Raw genomic sequence first — 21712 nt, 5'->3', positions numbered from 1 at the left:
CACAAGATTGGACAATCTTATTGCTTTCTTTGGTTGTTACTTAATATCCTGTGTAGAAACAAGGGGTGCTGGGAAATCAAATGAGACATGGTTATAGAAATAGGAGAATGACTTGAGGAACATCATGACATGGGAGAAAAGTAGAATTAAAGGATTCTTAAGAACCAAGTCCTGGTCCACAGGGTCAGGACTCCCCAGAAGAGAGCCAAGGACACCTTGCATGGTTTAATTTTTTCTGTCTTATGTAGTCATTGGGGTTCCAGCTTTTAGCTGTAGCAACAGCCAGTGGGTCATCATAGACCCATTGTGTCACATGATAATACCTGGTTTACAGCCACCACCACAAAGAACAGTGCTGTTACAACCATAGCATGAAAAAAGCAAGCAGACTTCTGCTCTCATAGAGCCTGCACTGTAATGAGGAGAAACCGCTGAATACAGGTTGGGACACTCAGGAACCTATTGAGTAGGATCAAAAGACAAGAAATTCCAAATCAGGTTGCTCAGAAATGCTTGTTCCATGAACTACATTTGCATTAACACCCCAAAACTGAGGGGACGAGAGAACAAAGGGACCGGAAACATGGAGATTAGCTGGGAGAGAAGTCAGAAGTCTTCAGTTACCATGTTTTAAATAAAGAGGTGTGTGAGTGTGTGTGCGTGTGTCTGTGCATTTGTGCATGTGTGTGTCTCTCTCTCTCTCTCTCTCTCTCTCTCTCTCTCTCTCTCTGTGTGTGTGTGTGTGTGTGTGTGTGTGTCTGTGTGTGTGTGTGTGTGTGTGTGTGTGTGTGATGCATGGTACAGTACTTAGGGAGCTGTAGCTACTATCACCTGCATACAAGGCCCCCCACTCCTCACCCATTATTTTAAACTGATGAACTGTCCACATGGCTGTTCTGCCACCATGTTTCTGCAGAGTTCTGGTCTACCTACCTATGCATCAGTCTTTTTCTTTTCCTTTTTACTGCTCATTTCTAGCAGGAACCCAGCTCACCTTGAGTTCCCATCCCATTTCATTCTCCTTCCTGTGTTTCCCCTACCATCTTCCTTTGCTTCCTGACATGCTATTTCTCTTTGCTTCTCCCCACTCCCCATAGAGGGCCTCAATTGTCTGTTTTTATGCATGATATTTTCTTTGAAGCCATCTGTTTAGTTCAGTATGTTTCTTCCCTCTGCTAGCTTCTTTATAGATTCTTCTGGTACTTCACTGAACTCCATGACTCTGTCTTCTTTATTCTCGATGTAATCACAGTGTACCATTTCCCATCTGCAATGGAAGGAACCTCATGGCCCCACAATGTTATCTTGTCTGGACAAGCTTCTCATTCATGTCCCTCCATTCTAATCTTCTCTAATTTCTCTGATTCTAACATGACCATATTGTTTCAAAGGACACCATGCCTGCCCAATAGGTTTCTTCATTGGTTCTTTTAGTCATTCTGTTGCCACTGATGTGTTTGGATGGTCTCTTGCTCCGCAGATAGTCAGGATCAGGCTCAGTCTATGAACAAATGTTTATTGAATATCTTTAGAGCACTGAGCATGGTGGAGATTCCAAAGAAACACAAAGTGTGGTCCGAGGCCAGGGATTTTTCTATCTCTGTAGAGATGGATCACTAGCATGTACTCTATATGTGCTACTGTAATCTAGAAATTCTGCTAAGGGGAAGGAATACAGCATGAATTTTAAAAAGATGGAAGTCTAGATTTTGGGAGCACATGGTATAGCAAGGGGAAAAGACACATGTTAAAAATTATTTACAGTTCAATCAAATAGGAACAAAATGCTCTGGGAACACAGACAACTGAAAGGGATTAGTCCCGCCTCGGGTAATTGTGGAAAGCTTCACAGAGATGGTGATATTTAAAGCGGAGTTTAATAAATTAGTGTTAATTAAGCAGAGAATTAATAATAAAAGCTAATATTTATTGAGGTCTTATGAGGTTTCAAGCACTGCGACGTGTTTGTAAATGAGCTCATCCCAGCCTCTCGATAACCTGATGAGATGAAACACTTGTATCCCGCCAATTTTACTGATTCAGTAATTGAAAAACAGAGAGGTTAGCTAATTTGCCCAAGGTCACACAGCTAGGAAGGCATTATCAGAACCAAGATCTGAACCTATGTCCTAAGGCACTCTTCTACATGGAGTTGGGGGCAATGTTTCAAGATAGTCACTCTACTTGCCAAGTATAATGTCCAAATGCTTTTGTGATAATACAGTCATGAGAACCTAAATCCCTAGACAGTCCCTGGATTGGAATAGGTGGTAATATCAATACACTGAACTCCTTTTGCCAAACAGAAATTTTTAAAGAGGACAGAAAAGAAAAAAGGCTAATGTGTGTGTGTGTGTGTGTGTGTGTGTGTGTGTGTGTGTGTGTGTGTATGCACATGCACACGTGTGTAGGTATGAATCCACCTGTGTATGAGGATGGGGAATATAGAGATCTTGTGTCATTCCTTTTGCTTACCAGGTTCTCTTTGTTGGCCTGGAGCACACTGGATTCCACCAGTGTGGCCAGCCAGTAAACCCCAGGGGTTTGCCTAGTTTTGCCTCCACAGTGCTGGGGTTAAGGACAGGTTCCACAATACCCAGGTTTCTATGTCGTTTCCACAATTGTACAGAAAACCTTTAACCAATGGAGGCATCTCCCTACGCTGCTTAGTGTTGTTAAACGTCATTCTTAAACGTGTTTGCTTTATTTTTTTAATTGTGGGGTGTGTGTGTGTGTGTGTGTGTGTGTGTGTGTGTGTGTGTGTGTGTACAGATGCATGTGAATATTGGTCCTTGTAGAAGCTGAGTTACAGGCCGTTGTGAGCTACCTGTTCTGGGTCCTGAGAACGAAACTCTGGTGCTCTGTAAGAGAAGAGCTTACCCTTAAGCATTGAGTCATCCCCCACGCTGCTTTCTTAAACAATCTTAATACAGTCTGAGGGAACAAAGAAACAGAAATAAGAATCCCACTTAGGGCACCAAGAGGGGCCATTCTCAATACCACACTGCAAAGCCCTGGTCGAACTAGGACTCTTCATGTCCTTCTGGCTCTTTTAACCATCCGGAAGCTGAAGGTGGCCTGAGAGTACTTGAGATTACCCCAAACCCCAGCAATACACAACAGGACCCTGGAGATGCCCCAGCATCCCGAAGATCTTTTCTTTGTCACCCCCACATCATGGTTTCCCTTTCAGAGTGATAGCATTTATCATGCATGTGGCTAAATAATGAAACTGCTTAGTTTGCAAAGGGAAAAGAAAGAGAAGTCCGAGTTAGAGACAGGTCTTCAAATCCAGTTCAAGAAGACGGAAGAGGAGGATGAGATAAAGAAATAGAAAGAGATGTGGCCTTCCACGGTAGCTAAGGTGCTTCTATAACGGAGTTTGAGACCTTCTAAAAAAGTCATGTGCACGTGCACGAGCATGTGCACACAGACGACTCGCACGCACGCATGCGCACACAGTGCCACGTACGGGAAAGCATGCAGTTCCTCCTTCCAGAGCAACTTTGCCCCCTGGCCCAAAATAACTGACAAGACAGTGCTCACATGTGGCACAGCAAAATGAGAAACGTGCTTTATTCCCTGGCAGCAGATAACAGAGGCTTGAGAGCCTGCCAAGCCTTATGAAGTCCCGGAACTCGCCCCAGTTCTGTTGATATATGTGAGAATGAATTCTCATTCTCCTTATGAAGCTGAGAATGTATCTCTTACGTCTTTGAATTTCTGGGTAGGAAAATGAATGGTTTAGGGGCACTAGTGATGTTTTCATCACGTCTTCCTGCTGCTTGGAGGAGGAGATAGACGGCATCTCATAAGACTGGCAAGGCAGTGTTGGCAGGAGACCAGTCAGCCTGATCGAGTGCTTTATTATTTCAATTGAATTGTGAAAGGAAAGAGAAAAGCAGTTGGATAAAACTGTAAGACCACATTAGATACTTACAGAGCACAAAGGGGCCTGCACAGAAAGAAAAATAAGGGAGACTTGCCCAGCAATTTCCAGAAGAATCCAGAGAAGCAGGCTGGGGCAGCCTTCATATTCTCAGTTGTCTATGGACCAATAAATAGCAGTTGAAAATCTATCATGTTGAACTTTAAAAGCTGAGCAGAATTTGGTTATAAAAATAATCTCTTAAGTCATGTGGGGATTTATTGATGTGTGTGGTCCCTGACTTCAACAGAACACAGCAATAGAAAAAGCAAACATGTTGCTTAGAATGAAGAGGTCCTGTCAGTGGATAGAGGGAAAGAGCAGTGTATGCCAGATGTGTGCATGCATGGAGATCCGCAAGGCTAAGGGTGATGTGACAGACACTGAAGTAAGAGAGGAATGGGACTGTCCCCTCAGGACGACATCATGGACCTTATAACCAGATGACTATTAGGGATAGGCAAGATATAGCAGCCATGTAAGTCTTTACAGACTATAGATGGAAATCCCACTCCACTGGAAAAAAAAACACCTGAAAAGGAATTGAAGAACCTTAGCCATTGGGAATATCATCTATCAAAAGAAGACAGCTACTACATAGGCTTAGCTTTGACTCCTTTTTAAAAGCTTGTGTTTGAGGGAAAGGGCACCTGAAGGGATCTGAAGGAAGTAGCCATTCATGTGACCTTAGAGGTTTTGTGTGCCAAGAAGGAAAGCCTCTGTGTAGGTACATGTGTATCCCACCTTTAGTAAATCTATTTCAGGAAGTTTGGAGAAGTTGTGGATGCTACCCCATAGTTCAGTGTGACTGGTATTCTTGATTGTCAAATTGATGAGCTTTGGAATCACCAGGGAAACTTCTGCGTATATCTATGAGGGATTATATTGGGTTATTTGAACTGAGAGAAGAAGGCCCATCCTAAACGTGGGAGGCACCATTCCATAGGCTAAATAAGGAAAAAGTAGACTGAGCATAACATTCACCCCTCTCAGCTTCCTGTCTGTCTTAGGGTTTCCATTGCTGTGAAGAGACTCCATGATCAAGGCAACTCTTACAAGGACATTTGTTGGAGCTGGCTTACAGGTTCAGAGTTTCAGTTCAATATCATCATGGCAGAAAGAACGGCAGTATCCAAGCAGCAGGCATGGTGCCCGAGGAGCTGAAAGTTCTACCTATTCATCTAAAGGAAGCCAGGAGCAGACTGTCCTCAGACAGGATCTCAAAGTCCACCCCACAGTGACCCACTTCCTTTGACACAGACTCACCTCCTGCAACAAGGCCACACCTCCTAATAGTGTCACCCCTTGGCCCATGCATATTCAAGCCACCACATTGACTATGGAAAGAGTGTGACCCCAGAAGCCTTGGGCTTCTACCTCCAAGACCTCCCTATTATGGCAGATTCTACTCTTGGAATTGTAGCCAAAATAGCCCTTCCTTCCTTATGGTGCTTTTGGAAGATACTTTGTCACAACTGAGGCACTTGCCTAAAGATGGATCAAGGATGATGAGAAGCTGTCAATCAGAATTTGGTAACATAATCACTATGTATTTTCCTAGGAATAAGAAAGTTAAGATTAAGCATTTAGAAAACTTAGTGATCAGTGGTCATAGAAGAGAAGCCTGCATCAATGATAAACACAAAAGGGTGACAGTAAGCTTTAAACATGGGATCAGCTCACTGGAGTGCTTTGGATTTGAAGAAAAATATTAGGTAAAGTAGGAATGTATTTTTGTCTATTAAAAGTCAAAAAGAAAAAAATACACCCACTTCTTCACACAGATGGTGTATTGTTAAATCACAATTAGAAAGAAAAACTGCTTCATTCCTATTATCCTCTCTTGCATCCTCACATAGAGTGTTCTTAGAATTGAAAAGGAGGAGGAAAAACGGATTTGAGAGCCTAAGATAGGTACGATAAAAGAATACAGCTTCATTAACTTAAGGGACCGCTCAAATGTCTGCAACTTGCCACTTCAAGCCCAAGTCCACCCCACAGGGAAGGATAGTGTGATCAGAGTCTCAGATAATAACATCATGGCCGTGTGTCTCTCACTGACAGCTTTCTCTGTCCCCATCCCCTTTCACCGCCTTCACCTGCTTCTAGCCTACCCCTTGGCACATTGTTTCTCTCAGTTCTTCTGGCCAGTCTAGTGTTTGTCTTTCTGAATCACTATCTTTTGTCATCCCCATCTCACCTTATTCAGCTTTTCTCGCACCAGTCTACTAAGCTCAAATTCTCAGTGCTTCCTGCTTGCCTCCTAGCCCAGAGGGCAATGCATGATACCAACAGTAACCTGACTGTTATACATTGCTTGTGATACACTGAGAGCCCTTGTCTTTGAGAATCACGTACCAGTTGATGAAACATCGACATTGATCCGAGTCCTTTTAATATAGAAGAAGGCAAGCTGAGCATGGCAGTTCACACTCATAACCCCAGCACTTGGAAGACTGAGGTAGGGGGATTGATTGCTGCAGCATCATCGCATCAAGGCCAGCCTGAGTTACACAATGCATTCCAAGATAGCCTAGTTTAGAGACTGAAACCACATCTCAACATGGCCAAAGGAGAGCCATGGGAAAGGAGGGAGGGGCACAAGGGAGGGAAGAAGAAAGGAATTAAAATGAGGATGTAGATGGTCTTACTGTAGTAGAGGGGGAAAAAAACACACCCAGACCAGGGAGGCTGAGACCCAGCCCCAAAGGAACCTTGCAAAGATGACTACATTTTTGACCCAGGGGCTTTTATGAGGAGAAAGTTATTACTAATCAGCATAAATTCAGGGAGAAGAAACCGAATGATCTCATTTCCTCTCCTGATAGGTTTGTAAAGCAAGGAGTGACAAGATAAGAACATGAAGCACTGGTGATGGTGCTGATGAGGACAGAGGAAACTAATTAAGCAGCTAAACCCAAATGATTTAAATCACAGATCCTTCAGGTTAGAAGTCACAGTGATTTCCCACAGCATGCTGTCTTTGGTCCTGGGTTTTGAAGGCCACATATTTACAGGAATTGTAGGAAATAATGCTAATCAACTATGAAGACCCAAAGTCAGAAGAACAGTTAACAGATAACAATCACAACCCAAAGGTACTTCAATCGGCACTAAAATGAAGTAAAAACTAATAAATTTTTGTTGCTCATGATGAGGAAAGTGTAAGACATCAGACACAGGATTGAGTCCCTCTAGCTCTATATTCTTTGGCCTTAAAATGTATATCAAATAGAAATAATGTCTGACCCACCTTGCAAAGACATTCTGATTACCCTAAATGTGGCTATGATTCTAGAATACTTCAGGGCACTGGGTCTAACCGTGAGTGTTTACATTAGAACCACATATGCCACCTAGGGAGACAGCACCCGGAGCAGATCTCTGCTGCACAGGCGTGAGGACCAGAGTTTGGTTCCCCAGAAACCACCAGAAGCCAGTGGACTCAGAGATGCATATGTAATGTAGGACAAAGGAAGCAGGGGACAGGTAGTCCCTGCAGTGAGCCACCTAGCCAGATGAGCTGAAATTAACAAGAAACCCTGCCTCAGTGCACATGATTGGAAGTGATTGAGATAGGTACCGATGTCAACTTTGAGTACACACACACACACACACACACACACACACACACACACACACACGCCCAAGTCAAGCCAGATGTGTGAAGTATAATCTAAAATGTCTCTCTCTGATAGATAAGCATTTCTAGTAAGCAGGATGTATTTTGTATGTGCACGTGCTGTATGGAATAATAAATGCAGCATTCCCAGCATCTGCAAGTGTACCTGAAACACAAGCGCCTGGCTGGTTAGCCACATCTTTATGCAAAGTACAAATTTGAGGACATGCCTGGAAATCTCCATCAGCTAAGTGTATCGTTGGAGATGGTGGTTTTTTTTTTCAACAAATGTCTGCATTTTTTAGCCACAAAGGATGATCGTTCTTCTTAATTTTTTTCTTTGATACTCCCAAAATGATTCCAGACACTATTCTTTTATTCTCTTCTAGATTAAAAACGTACATGGTATACTTAACCATAAGGAGTACATTTTTAACCCCTGTGCTAGGAACATGTAAAGGCTCCAATAAACTTGTCCTAAGTGGTTTGTTCTAAATAATGTTTTAAGTGAAAGCTGCAAATCTCGAAACAGACAGCAAAAAGACATATTTAATATAAAGAGAGGATAGATTTGCTTTTTATAATAAAATCTCTTGGGGATGTATGTTTCTTCTTAGAAAAAAAATCTGGGGGTTTTCATCAGTTGAAGATTTAACTAATGATTTCTCTCATAATGATCAGACTCTGCTCAAGAGATATTTTGACTGATTTATTTGCATTTAAAAAGTTAGTTCCTATTACACATGGTCTTTCACAGCCAGATAGAAAGCTCATGCATTTACTATCTTGAAATATTAGAAAATATTAAACTGTTCAAGTTTCCTTGATTATCTTTTGCATTTTCAATGCCCAAATTAATTAAAATATCCACTAGATCTTTTATTACTTTGCAATCACTGCTGAGCCTAAGCCTAGATATACAAAAGATATATTTATTTAACAAGTATTTGAGCGACCGTTATGCTTTAATGATCTGCAGAAACAGGATATACTGTCCTTGATTCAAAGAAGCATAAAGCTCTGCCTTAAGATAAAACCTAAGAATCAAGACTTAAAATCATATTTGCAATGTGAGGTGGGATTTGCTGGAGAGGAACAAGCAAGTCAGGGCAGCAGAGTGCGTATGATCACTGCATTTGGAGTCTGGCAGCGGTTACCTGAGAGTCTACTTCATTGTCTACTTGATTTCATATCCTAAATCACAGTCACCACATCATCTCCAAAATGGATGTGGCTTAAATAAGAAAATGATTTTAAATGAAGGCAGCAGCCTGAAGTGTAGTAAAATTCAAACATTGTCTCTTATCATTGGTTTCTACAGAATGGATAAACTATTCCAGAGCATGCAAAGGAAGAGAGAAAGAAGGCAGTGAGTGTGGAGGTGGAGAATGGAGGTGGGCAGGGAGAAAGCATGGGAAGAAGAGAACTGAGAAAGAGTGCATTTTGCCATTTGGTTAGGAAAGGATACAGAAGGATTGAGGAAGTTCTCGTGAAGTAGAGACATCTGGGCTCTCTTTGAAAGATATATAGGGCTGGGGAAATGATGGGGAGTTAAGTCACGTTGAAAATGGTTGTAGATGCAGAAGAGGATTCAAAAAGATCCCTCAGAAAATATAACAACAGACGCCATTAGAGAAGGGAGAAATGTGAGTAAATGCTAGGTCTTCCTCGTTATAAAACAAAATCCCAATGCTACTCATAATGTCAAGGAAAGCCGAAGGGTGCTATCGTTCTGGGTCCCTTATAAGTTCAGTGGGTGAGGAATTTACAGTTCTTGCTACTGGTAGTAATGCTCATCGCACAACCGGAAATGCAGCTTGAGCTGGGGAGACAGATCAGAACAGAAACCGATGTGGATGGCAAGGGCTCATCTGCACACACACTCCAGTGCAGCTGAAATTACACCTTCAGCCTCAGCGCACGGTAAAGAAAGTGCGCGAGGCAACAGTGAAGCTTGAGAGCATATGAAGGACGTGTAGGATAATCTGGACATTGTCTCCATTTGAAAGCTCACAGTAGTCGCTAAGTGCTCAAGTGTCCTTGGCATTTCAGTGTGCTTTTTCTGTTGCTCTAATAAAACATGACCAAAACCAACTTGGGAGGGAAAAGAGTTAATTGCAGTTCACAATCAAGGGAAGCCTGCAGGAGCTCAAGGCAAGAACCTGGAGGCAGGAGCTAAAGCAGAAACTAGGAAGAAACACCGTTTACTGACTTGTGCCCCATACCTTATTCAGTTAATTTTATTGAACCCAGGCCCACCTACCCATGGATGGTACCTCCTACTGTGGGCTGGGTCCACCTCTACCAATTAGCAACTAAGAAAATGTCTGCCACAGACATGGCCACAGACCAATCCGTTAATTCTGCAATTCAGGTTCCCTCTTTCTTCCTATGTGGATCACGTTGATAATCAAGGCTGGCCATCATGCCACCCGGAAAGAGGGCAGAAAATAGAACAGCCAAGACGATGTAGAACCAGGATTCTGAGCAAGAGCTGGCCTCTTTGAACATAGACCTTGAATTCAAACAAACCGTTCTCACTCTAAAGGTTAAAAACAAAAGCAGAAAATCTTGACAGCACACTAATTTGACAAACATTGTTACACTCCTGTTTTGTTTGCTGAGACAAAGTGCTGCCTAGTGTTGAAGCAACATCCTCTGTGCTTCCCATATTAAGCATAATCTCAATTAATATGAGAAACAAAGCCATGTGTAACCGCATGAAAGATTTTCAATGGTGAATGGAGCCGTCGCTAGTTCCTTCAGAGTGAAAGAGCATCCAACTGAACCTAGATCAACCTAATTAATTAGCATAAATTAGAATACCTCAATAAAGAAATATATTCTTCAAGACATAACAGGTGAGTGAGCTATCAGAGCAGCTTTCAAATGAAAGTCACAGAATCAAAAAAAATTCCACAATAAAGACTGGATGTACGATAGTTTTCCTCTCCCTCATCCCAAGCGAAATGAAATCATTGATGTAAATGTGGTTCCTTTTGTCCCATTTACATTACTTTTACATTGCTTTTAGAGCTTTCCAAATTCAAGTTCTAGAATATAAGTTACAGAAACCTAAGAGAATTATTTTAATATCTGTATACAAAATGCTATTATAGGCTGCCCAGCAGAAAAACAATTCAACTACTTAAGGCTCTCCCTCTCCCTCTCCCTCTCCCTCTGTGTGTATGTGTGTGTAATATGTGAGAATTTGTCTCTTCTATGTGCATATGTGTGTGTTTGGATGTTCTATGTACAGATGTGTATGTGCAGGTGCCTGTACTCATTCATATGGAATCATAAGACAGATATCAATTACATTCCTCAATGGCTTTCCACTTTATTTATTATGGTGGGTTTTATGTGAGTGTTGGGAATCCAAACTCTGATCCTCATGGTTGCAGTCAAGCACTTTAACCACGGAGACATTTCCACAGCCAGTGGCCTTGGATTTCTAAGCTGGGTATGCATACTGCCTGTCCCTCAAAACCAAGTAAGCTCAGTGTCACAGAAAGTGCTTCTCTGAGAACTGTGATACCCGACGCCCTGTAAGTAAACACAATAGGGTGAAAGGTCAAATTGGGGAAACATGGGCAGACAGTAGTTATTAAGGATTTGTTTTAAGTTGAGCATTGTGACTAATTCACTGCCCATTTTCTAGGATGTAATTGGAAAATCACTGCAGTACCTGGGGACGTTTGGTGAGCTGAGCGTCATGGAGCAAGTTGTGGCCCTGATCGATGAGGAAATGTGTATCAATTGCGGCAAATGTTACATGACCTGTAATGACTCTGGCTACCAGGTAGGAACGCTGTGGGAATTAAGATGCTGCTGCAAGGCACGGTTCTCCCTTAGGGGTGGAAACTGTCTTCTGTTGTTAGATGTAGAATTCAAACCACATACGCCAAAAAGGTCTCCACATCACAGGTCCTTATAATGCCCTGGTGTGTGTTTTTATTTTTATTTTTACTTGTATATTTTTAGTGTCAGTAGGAGCATGTACTACACGTGTGCATGCACTATTCAGATCTGCTAGGACTGGAGTGGTTGTGACCTTCTCAACTTGTAAATTAGGAGTCAAACTTGGGTCCTCTGTAAATGCAGCAAGCACACCTCACGGATGTGCCATCTCTTTGGACAAGATAAGCCCTTTATTTCCAGAGGCACTATGGCCTGTACTGGAGATTCCTACTGAATAAAGAAAAGATGAGCACTGCCAGCATTTTTCTCTACTTCCTGTCCCTCCCACATTGAGCAGGTTCCGCCATGATGGCTGTCGGCTGCTGCCGTGACTTCCCCACCATGTTGGACTCCATCTTCAGGACAGTGACCCCCAATAAGCCCTTTTTCTCTTCCTTGAGTTGCTTTTTTGCTCAGGTATCTGGTTCAGGAATGAGAAAAATAACTAATACAGCACCTTTCAGTGCACAATATTATTTTAATATCATTTCATCACCCATGAAGCTGGAGAGGGAAACTTAAGTGAAAACCGAAATTCATGCAAAATAATGTACATTAAGGAAGGTTATGATCTGGCACTGACTGCCGGGAGCAGAACTGTCATTTATCACCAAGCTCCTTAAAGGGCCTGATTCCTTCAGTCTACAGAGGATTCTCCTCCATTCAGTATCGATTGGGGTTTTACAGCGGTAATTTATAAAAGGAAAAGAAAAGAAACAGTCTCCCTCCACAGACTTGGAGATGTTGGTCTTATGAATTTCATCATGGCTAGAAAAGACAGGAACATGATTTTGGTTGATCTGCCAGCAGAGGTGAGCATGGGCGTGTTCTCTGCCTCGCCCGATAGCCTGCCACAAGACACCAAAGGCAGATTAAAGACCCCTTTCCTCCTGGGTTGGCAGAATACATCCCACCCATTTCTCTGTGACTTTAGCTTATGACTTCATCCACCAGCTTGTGCACTGTTTGTAACAGCATTGCATTGACACAACTGTGACCTCAACTTGGTGGGCTTTCCGAATGAATGGAAGAAAGGATGCCAATCAAAAGGATTGGAAACCTTGAAAATATATATTTCATCAAGACCTGTTGTTCAAAGCTACAAACAATCATTAGCACTGTAGAATACCCTTATTTTTATTAAAATGTTCAAGCCATAAGTAAGTATACAATAAAATCTTCTAATATGAACAATAGAATTTTTTAGATAAATAATAAAATGCCCCCCTTTAAAGTATAGATAGATCATTCACTCCATTCAAACTAGTGGGGTATCCATGTTATACAAAGAGAATTTTTACATAGTTTTCAAACATGTTTTCTCTATATTGTTTCCAAGTATTTAGTTTGTGTGTTTGTGTATGTGTGTCTCTTACAGTAAAATTATGTTGGTTAAAAGACAATGCCTTTTTCTTCCACTATGCCAGTTTCAGGGATTAAACTCAGATCTTTAGGTTTGAAGCAAATGCTTTACTCACTGAACAGTCTTACAATGCTATTTTTCTATTTTTAAAAGTCTCTCCCTTCTGCTGGTCATGGTGGTACATACCTTTAACCCCTGCCTTGGAGGCAGGGACAGACAGATTTCTGAGTTCAAGACCAATGTGGTCTACATATTGAGTTCCAGGTCATTTACCCATCCAGGACTGCATTGTGAGACCCTGTCAATAGATAGATAGATAGATAGACAGACAGACAGACAGACAGAACCATGCTCCTTCTTAATTTGAGATTATAGATAGACACAACTTTTCATTTGATTATCATCTTTTCTAGCTAACAGATGCCTACCTCTTGTCACTTTGAAAATGTTGATGATGTCAGCTTTTACTTTCATTTTGTCTTTATTGTGATTAACTACCCAGAGTTAAGCATAGACATCTTATCACTTAAATGTGAGGTGCTAAGATCTTAAATCTTAGAGCCGGTAGCTATTACCTTGGCATTCTAGCCTTGGTCCAATATCAATAACAAGAGTAAGGATAATGAGAGAAAAAAATCCTAACCATGCATCAGAAAGACTCACTTATCCTTTGTCATGTCTGTCTCAAAGACTTTAAAAGTTGAAAGGGAAAGTCATCGATTAAATGTATTTTTTGTTTGCAATATCAAACTATAACATACCTAAGAACTGTTTGATTTTTCTCAATAACCTCACCAGATTTCAATGTAGAGAAACAGGGGACCATAAAGGGGACGAAATGGGTTTTACTCAACCAATTATGAATCTGAAATAGTTCTAAGGCATAGCAAGAACTTAAACAAACCTTCTTACAATTTGTCAGAACTTATTGAAGTTTGTTTCCTAAAATATTAACTCCTCGTTACACTAAACAATGGCTATGCTTACCTTTCATTGTCTCCTTAAGGAGATTTACGGTCACCGAGGAGACATGCTTCTGATCGTGTCAGTGAAGATGTCTCCAGATAGGTTTAATTAAGACCGGAAGAACCACTCTCAGTATGGGCGGCTCCTACAGTGGGTGGGGTTGTAGGCTGAATACAAAGGGAATAAAAATTGGCCCAGAACTCATATCTCTCTGCTTCGAAACTGCAGAGACAACATGACCAGGTATGCATAGCACTACCTCCATACTTCTGCGCTACAGTGGGCTACATTCTCCAACTATGAGCCAAACTATAAAAATATAATTCCTCTCTTAAGTGGCCAATGTTCAGCTATTTTGTCAAGCAATGAGAAAAAGTAATGAATACAGTTTATTTACTTTGAAAAAGACCATTTGACTTTTATGAACATCAGAATAGAAAACTGGTTAAATGTAACTTTGAATGGCAATTCTAAAAAATCAAGGTCTATATGCATTGCTTCTCTATGTTTAGAGGTTTTCTTATCCATGAATTCAGCCAGTCTCAGATCAAAATAGTTGGGAGAGTTTCCATCCATTTTTAAAATGTAAACTTTTCTTGTCACTATGTCCTAAAAAGCAGCTTAATGACTATATGTGCAGTGTTGGAATTGTGTTAGTGCTATATCTGAAGCTTACTTACAATGTATAGGAAAGCTGAACATAGGGTCTGTGCAAATCTTGCACACACTCATGTCGGAAACTTGGGCACACACGGATTGAGTATTCCTAAAGCTCCTGGAATCAATCACTTGTTGCTAACAAGGACTGTCCATACTAAATTAGATTCTAATACAAGAATCAAACACAAAAGGCAGTAATAATCCTGAAATTGTCTTTACACAGAAGATTTGTAGGCTGACCTCTGGAAGTGAGGAGAGCAGGCCCGAAGGACTTTGCTTCCCTTGTTACTCTCCCTCAAGCCATGCTTCGGCATTCCAAAAGACTAGAGCATGACTGAACTTCTGCAAATGAGACAGCAGCAAGGCTCTAGGGAGGACCCTTCCCCTCATCCATTACCCTCTCCCATAGCTGCACTGTGCTTGTGGAAAGTTCAACCCGCCCCTGAGGACTGCCACAGCATCCCCACTGCTTCCGTGCCTCCCATGGCCAAGTCGCCATGTGAACTTTCAGCTTCTCAGTCCTCACTTCACATTTGGTATATTTATCCTTTTATTTTTTTCATACAGTGTCATGAAGAGAAAAATGCAAGAAGGAGGGAAGGAAGGCAAGGGAGTAGGAGGAGAGGAAAAGGAGTGTCAAGGGAGTGAGGATGGAGGGAAGGAGGGTGAGGAAATGGGCGGGAAAGAAAGAAGGGAGGGGCCTAAGGAGATAGGGAGGGAGGGAGGGAGGGAGGGTAGGACAGAAAGAGGGAGAAAAGAAGGAAGGGAGGGAGGAAGGGAAGAAGGAGAAATTTGTAAAACTTGTCAAAATCTTGAGCAGAGTTAGCGCTAGAGGGTTGGCCCAATGTCTTACAGCTGGGAGATGTAGGGCCAGAATGGGACAAGAGCTCGCCTACCTGTCCCTTCTACATTTTGTCCTGTTGAGGTAAGATAATGCTTAAAATCAAATTGCAAGAGCTCAAAACTCAGAGTTGACTGTGGAACCGATTGTTTTCTACTGTTCTGCATTTTATAATCACTATCTCCCCTGGGATTATCCTTCTCCAGCATAAAAGGGTGCAGAAAGTGTGTTGGGGCTGGATCAATAGGTAAAGCACTTGTCTGGCAATCACAAGGGCCTGAGTTCAACCTCCCATGTACTCATGCATATGTGGAATACATGTAAAACTGCCCAGCAGAATGGCACAGACTTGAAATCACAGTGCCAAGGAGGCTGAAACAGAGGATCGTCAGGAGTCATTGACCACACAACCTAGTCTAATTGGTTATCTCCAGGCCAATGGGAGAGCCTGTGTCAAAAGAGGCAAATGACATTCCTGAGAATGACAGCTGAGGTTTTCCTCCGGCTCCTATATTCACATGCATGAATGCCTCCACATACATGTGTACATGTGCACCTACACACATAATACATATGGTACATACACACACACACACACACACACACACACACGAGCATGAAGAAAAGAACAAAAAGTGTGAGGGTAATGGATCTGTATAAAAGCATACAATATTGGCCGGTACGAGCTGCCCCAAACTGGTCACATTGGCAAAACCTGAGTGCTCCACTGGTGGAGAGAGCAGAAGTGCTGTGTCTCAGAATGTTTCCTCACACGTGGAAGGAAAAAACCTCTAGTGAACGGTAAACACTGCATTTCTAATCTAAGGGAGTCTCATCTGCTTCTGTTTCTCCTGTCAGCTCAGCTGTTGCTGTCATTGCATCACTGTGGTGTGTGCTGTGGTAATCTCCATGACAGGGACCGAGATGCAGATGCTAAAATGGAGGCATTCCTGACAATGGTGGACAGTGGCTCAACTCTCTTGATTTCTATTTGCAGGCTATCCAGTTCGATCCAGAAACTCACCTGCCTACTGTTAGCGACACATGTACAGGCTGCACTCTCTGCCTCAGCGTCTGCCCTATTATGGACTGTATCAGGATGGTTTCCAGGGCAACACCTTATGAACCAAAGAGAGGCCTACCATTAGCCGTGAAGCCGGTGTGTTAAGGTGATTTGTAAGACAGCTGCTGTGAACTTTGATGTTACCAACACAGGCTGATCTTTAAAAACAATAACAATTGTAATCATTATGATCAGTTCTTTCCAAATTTGATAGCTATGCATATATAATTTCTAAATAAGTGTCTAAATTGGAAAACAATGTCTAATGCCAGTGACCAATTAATGGTCATAAATGGAATAATTCTTCTCTGAAGTAGCTGGTGAGTAACTGTGGACCAGTTAATTGGATATGCTCGGTCAGTTGTCTGCTGTGAAAAATTAACTTTTTCATGGCAATTAGTGTGACAATTTCTAAATTGCCCTATGCCGTGCTCACTCTTTGATTTCTAATTGTAAGCAAAATGAACTATTTTGGAACGGAGGGCACTTTTCGTATACAGGAAACTGTTTCCAAGGAAACACTTTGTAATTAAAAATTACCTGTAATTTTAACACTGTTTCTAAGGACATGCAATTAGCCCCATTAAGAACAATTGAAGAAAGTCACGTCATTATTTACTATGACAAGGGGAACACAACCTGGCAGAGGGTGTTCTAGAGTTTTCTTAAGTCCCCCTTTGCTGAAGTAACTCACTCTTTCGTGCTGGACACTGAAAGGGAGATTATTTCCTGACTAAAATGCTGTTCACCACTCATGCCTGAAATAGGTGTCAGACTGCCCAGGAGTGGAGCACATGTCATTTTTATTTGAATAGCAAAGCTGTGCTCCTGATGAAATAAGATATCAAGATGGATATCTAGTGAAGGCCACACTGTCACTGGGCACAGACCACTTGGTCTGCTTCTCATAGTCACCTTCATTATGAGAGCAATTAACGTTCAAACAAGATTACACAGCACTGAGCCATAGGCTTCATGTTACAACAGCAAAAACATCATATCTGAAATTTATACATAATGAGACAAATGGGTCTGACGACTCTTGAATGCTCGTATGATTTCAAAATTGTTGAAATCGACGTGTACTTTTAAATATTGATAAATATTTTCTGTATCTTTATTTTTATAATCAGTAAATAGCATCACATGAACTCATTTATTCCTTCTTTATGACACACTTTAAAATGAATCTATAGGAAATAAGTGAGAAATAACAGTCTGTGGCATATTTCTATGATAAATGCACGATATCTGCCAGTGCACTTTAAAAATGTGTATGATTAAATAATCACAAATAAAATTTTATGATTTATTTTCAATGTGGTCTCCTGTTTTATTTTCCCAAATGCACTCTTCTGTCAGCTATTTACATTTTGATATGAGGCAGTTTGGGATTGGTTCTACAGAAAATTCCATCTAAATGCTAGACATGTGTCAGTTGAAATCTAATGAAGAAAATGCTAGCGTTGTTCTCAAATGCTCCCCTTCCCTTCCTTTTTACCCCCGTTCTCTACTGAATACAACACGATACAGGCCTGTGGAAAATGGCCTTCGTCGGAAAATGCTACCTGTCTCATGGGAATCATGTGTCTCCTAATATTACTCCTTACACACATAGTTGTACAGTACCCAGGACATAGAGAATGGTCTCCTTTTTTTCTGTTGTCACAGTACAAGCCTCTTCACTTTGGGAGGTGGAAGTCCTTAAGAGATCCAACTATGTGAAAACAGAAATAAAGAAAGAAAGAAAATGAATTCTGTAGAGCTACAGGGTGGACATGCTATGTGATTGGAGAAGCTGAACATTGGAGAGGAAGTGTGACTATGTGTGTGTGCCTGGGTGAAGATATCTAATGTCAACTTTAGATGTCCCTCAGGAGCTGCCTAGCTTATTTATTGATACAGAGTGTCTCACTGGAGTCTGGAACCTGGTTCTCACCAATTAAACTAGCATGATTTCCCCGTGAGACCCTGGGATCCTCCTACCCCACATCCCTAGTGCTGGGGTTGTAAGCAGTCGTCGCCATGCCCAGGTTCTTATAAGGCTTCTGTGGTTGAGACTAAAGTCCTCACTTTTTTTCTTGTCGTTTCACTAACAGAGCTATCTTCACAGTTTCCCAAGAGCCCTTTTTACTGTGAGAGTTGATCAACCCTCGAGAAATATTGGTAATCCTGCAGAAAGACATCCTGTGCATATATACTAGAGTTCTCAGGCATTGCCTTCTAGAAAGCTATTCTGCTAACACAGATCAAAAGATGGACTCTGAGATCTCTCCAGAGAAAAAAGAGCACACATGGGGTGTTTTAGCTCATTCCTATTCTATTTTGGGGAACTGTGAGTGACCAAGGCATAGAGTTATTCTTTAGCAATCCATGACTGAACAATGGTATCATTCCTTATGTGTATTTCATTCTGGTATGTTCCATCACTAATGTACACTGAGAAGCCTTTCTTGTCCATGCTGTCTGTGGAAAACATAATTTAGTTTTGTATCCTTGACTTGCAAAGAGACTCAGAGGAGAATAAGGAGGAAAAAAAATCTCATTTTCTGTCCTACAAAACAAAACAAAAAACAAACAAACAAAACAAAACAAAGTAACAATCCATTGGTCTAAAATGCATCTTCATAGCTCTTCTAAGTGGGGGCAAAGAACCAGCTCAGAGAATCTGGCTAATATTTCCCAACCAGCATCTCGGAAACTCTATGATGTTCTACATGCATGGTAGCAAGTAGTTTTATGTGTCAACTTGGCTGGACAACAGGTCCCACGTATTTGGTCAATCTTTTATATTTATGTTTATAATTAAATTGGTGGACACTGAGAAAAGCAAATTGTCTTCCAGAGCATGAGAGGGCTCCATACGTGTGCCAGAGGCCTCAGTAGAACAAGGGCCCGCCTCCAGGAGGGAGTTCTCCATTGCAAAGTATTCATATTTCATTCTGACTCCTCATCAGGCTTAGTCTGAACTTGAACTGTAAACTTTTCACAGTCTCTAGTCTCGGTCTCACAGTGTTAATTGAGTCCTGTAAGTCATCATGATCTGTGAGCCAATTTCTTGACGTTATTTCGTTCAATCCCATCACTTCCTTGTCTTTGAAGAATGCCAACAAATGTGATTGACCCATCTCAACTGAATGCTCAGATCAGGGGTGGTGGCTATCAACTTTTTTCACCAAAATAAATGATCCTCACCCAACCCAAGTAACTTACTCCAAGTTACCCACCTAACGGAGTGTTTCTAAGTGGCCAGCTTGCTTCTGTTATCCCTCCATTTGCTCACCTAGCTCTTCATTCACTCCACAAATGGCAAATAGCTATAGAGTATGAAGAACTTGATAAGAGATAAGGGTGAGACCTCAAATGATGGTTATCCCATGACTTACCAATTTGGGCTGATCTGACAAACTATGATCAACTGACTAGCTCACAAGGAACAGAAACTGTATTCTCACTATTCTGGAGAACAAGAAAAGTCTAAAATTAATGTGTCAACATATTTAATAGCTGGCCAGAACCAACCAGCCTTCTGGTTTGTAAATGTCATGTTTCACTGTGGCTTCACATGGTAGAAAGGATGAATAATTCCTGTGGATCTTCTTATTAGAGCACTAATCCTGCATATGAGAACTTCATCCTCACAACCTAATCACTTTTGCAAAATGGGATACCCTAAAGCTATTGCCGTGGGGGTTATAATTTCATCTGGTGTGTTTGTGAGGGATACAGTCAGACAATCGTGTTCCTCAGCTTCAAAACATTTGCATTGTGAGGTAGAAGCACACATGTGATGGCTTTATGCTACATTCAGTGGTAAGGACTGAGAAAGCCATCAACGGAGAAGCCATCAGAAGCACATGCTCTTGACAAGGTGACAATCAAGTCAGTTTTTTGAGTTTATAAAAGGAAAATAGGTAATGAGCAAGAGTACATCACAAGGAGTGAAGGCTAGCATGTACAGGAAATGACAAGAACTTGGAATTAGCTACGATGAAGCAAACACAGAGTTGAGACACAGCAGAAAGTGATACAGATTAGGGTTCCCTAATAGGATTCCCGATAAATAGGGCCTTAGGGTCCCAGATAAAATGAGAGTTTGCATTCTATTTATTAATTCTTTCAAAACAGTGACGTGTCTTCCATATACCAAACACTTCTACCTATCTACAATTCGAGCAATGAACAAAGCAAGCATAGGTCCAATCCTACTGAGATTACATCTCCGTAATTACAGAATCAAGGAAGTACCTAAACTGCATCTGGGCAGTGCTCTGACAGTAACAAGAGCCTGGATGATAAAAGGACATTTGTGCTTCATTGAACGGAGAGGTCAGCCTCAAGGACACAGGGATGAGAGAGCCAACCATAAGAAGAAGAGGGAAGAGTGTAGTGGGTGGAAGGGAGAGCATCCTCATAGAAGCTGGGAGAGGGGGTATGGAAGAGGGGGGAACTGGGAAAGGGTATAGCATTTAAAATGTAAATACATAAACTATCCAATAAAAATAAGTAAGTACTATAAAAAATTAAGAAAGAAAAGATGAGGTAATGGAAGTTAGAAAAGAGAATGGTTGTTCATAGACATCTTCAAGAACTCTGATGTGTAAGCAAATGCCCCTTAAGGTCTCTCCTCTGTCCCTCCCTCGTGGTGGCATGTCAGTTAATGCCTACACCCATATTTCCCAGCTAGACTCCTACTTAAGTACCTGGTCACCTACTATGTTCAGGAATCGCCAACTCCAAACTCCAAAAGCAAAACAGCTCTTTCTGCCACACTTGATGTTGCTTGCCCACTCCCAGTAAATCACAGTATATAACAATTGGACCGGCAACTCCTTCCCTAAGACTTTCTCTAAGTTCCCATTCTTAAAACTCCCATGACTCATGCCACCCTTATGCAATGTGATGGCTAACGTTGTCACTGGGATAGGATAGTGTCACCTAAGAGACATGCCTGTGAGGTGAGCAGACCCATTCTAAATGTGCACAGCATTGATCCACAAGCTGAGATCCTGGATGGATTGAACAAGAAAAAGCAAGCCAAACATCAGCATTCATTCCTCCTGCATTCCTGCTGCAGATGCAGTGAGACCAGCTGCCTCACATGGCGGCCACTAAGCCTTCACCGCCATGATGCACTGTAACCCTCCTTAAACTATAAGCAGAAATAGACTTGTCTTGGTTAAGGTTTCTATTGCTGTGATGAAACCCCTGACCCAAGGCAACTTGAGGAAGAAAAGGTTTATTTCAGCTTGTACTTTCCAGTGACAGTCCCTCACTGAGGGAAGTCAAGGCAGGAACTCAAACAGGAC

General features: G+C 41.6%; 1 protein-coding gene across 1 annotated transcript in view; it reads left to right on the top strand.

Annotated features, from left to right (window-relative positions):
- Dpyd (dihydropyrimidine dehydrogenase) overlaps window positions 1-17722 on the top strand; it is an 813096-nt gene extending 795374 nt beyond the window's left edge. The window contains exons 22-23 of the mRNA XM_032896921.1: window positions 11212-11352; window positions 16338-17722. Coding sequence (XP_032752812.1) covers window positions 11212-11352; window positions 16338-16508 — 312 coding nt within the window. The 3' untranslated portion in view covers window positions 16509-17722. The remainder of the gene's footprint in view (window positions 1-11211; window positions 11353-16337) is intronic.
- The last annotated feature ends 3990 nt before the right edge of the window (window positions 17723-21712 follow it).

The sequence above is a fragment of the Rattus rattus genome, chromosome 3, assembly GCF_011064425.1.
Source record: "Rattus rattus isolate New Zealand chromosome 3, Rrattus_CSIRO_v1, whole genome shotgun sequence".
NCBI lineage: Eukaryota > Metazoa > Chordata > Mammalia > Rodentia > Muridae > Rattus > Rattus rattus.
Note: the sequence above shows the minus strand (reverse complement) of the source record. Positions and strands in the feature narration are given on the sequence as shown.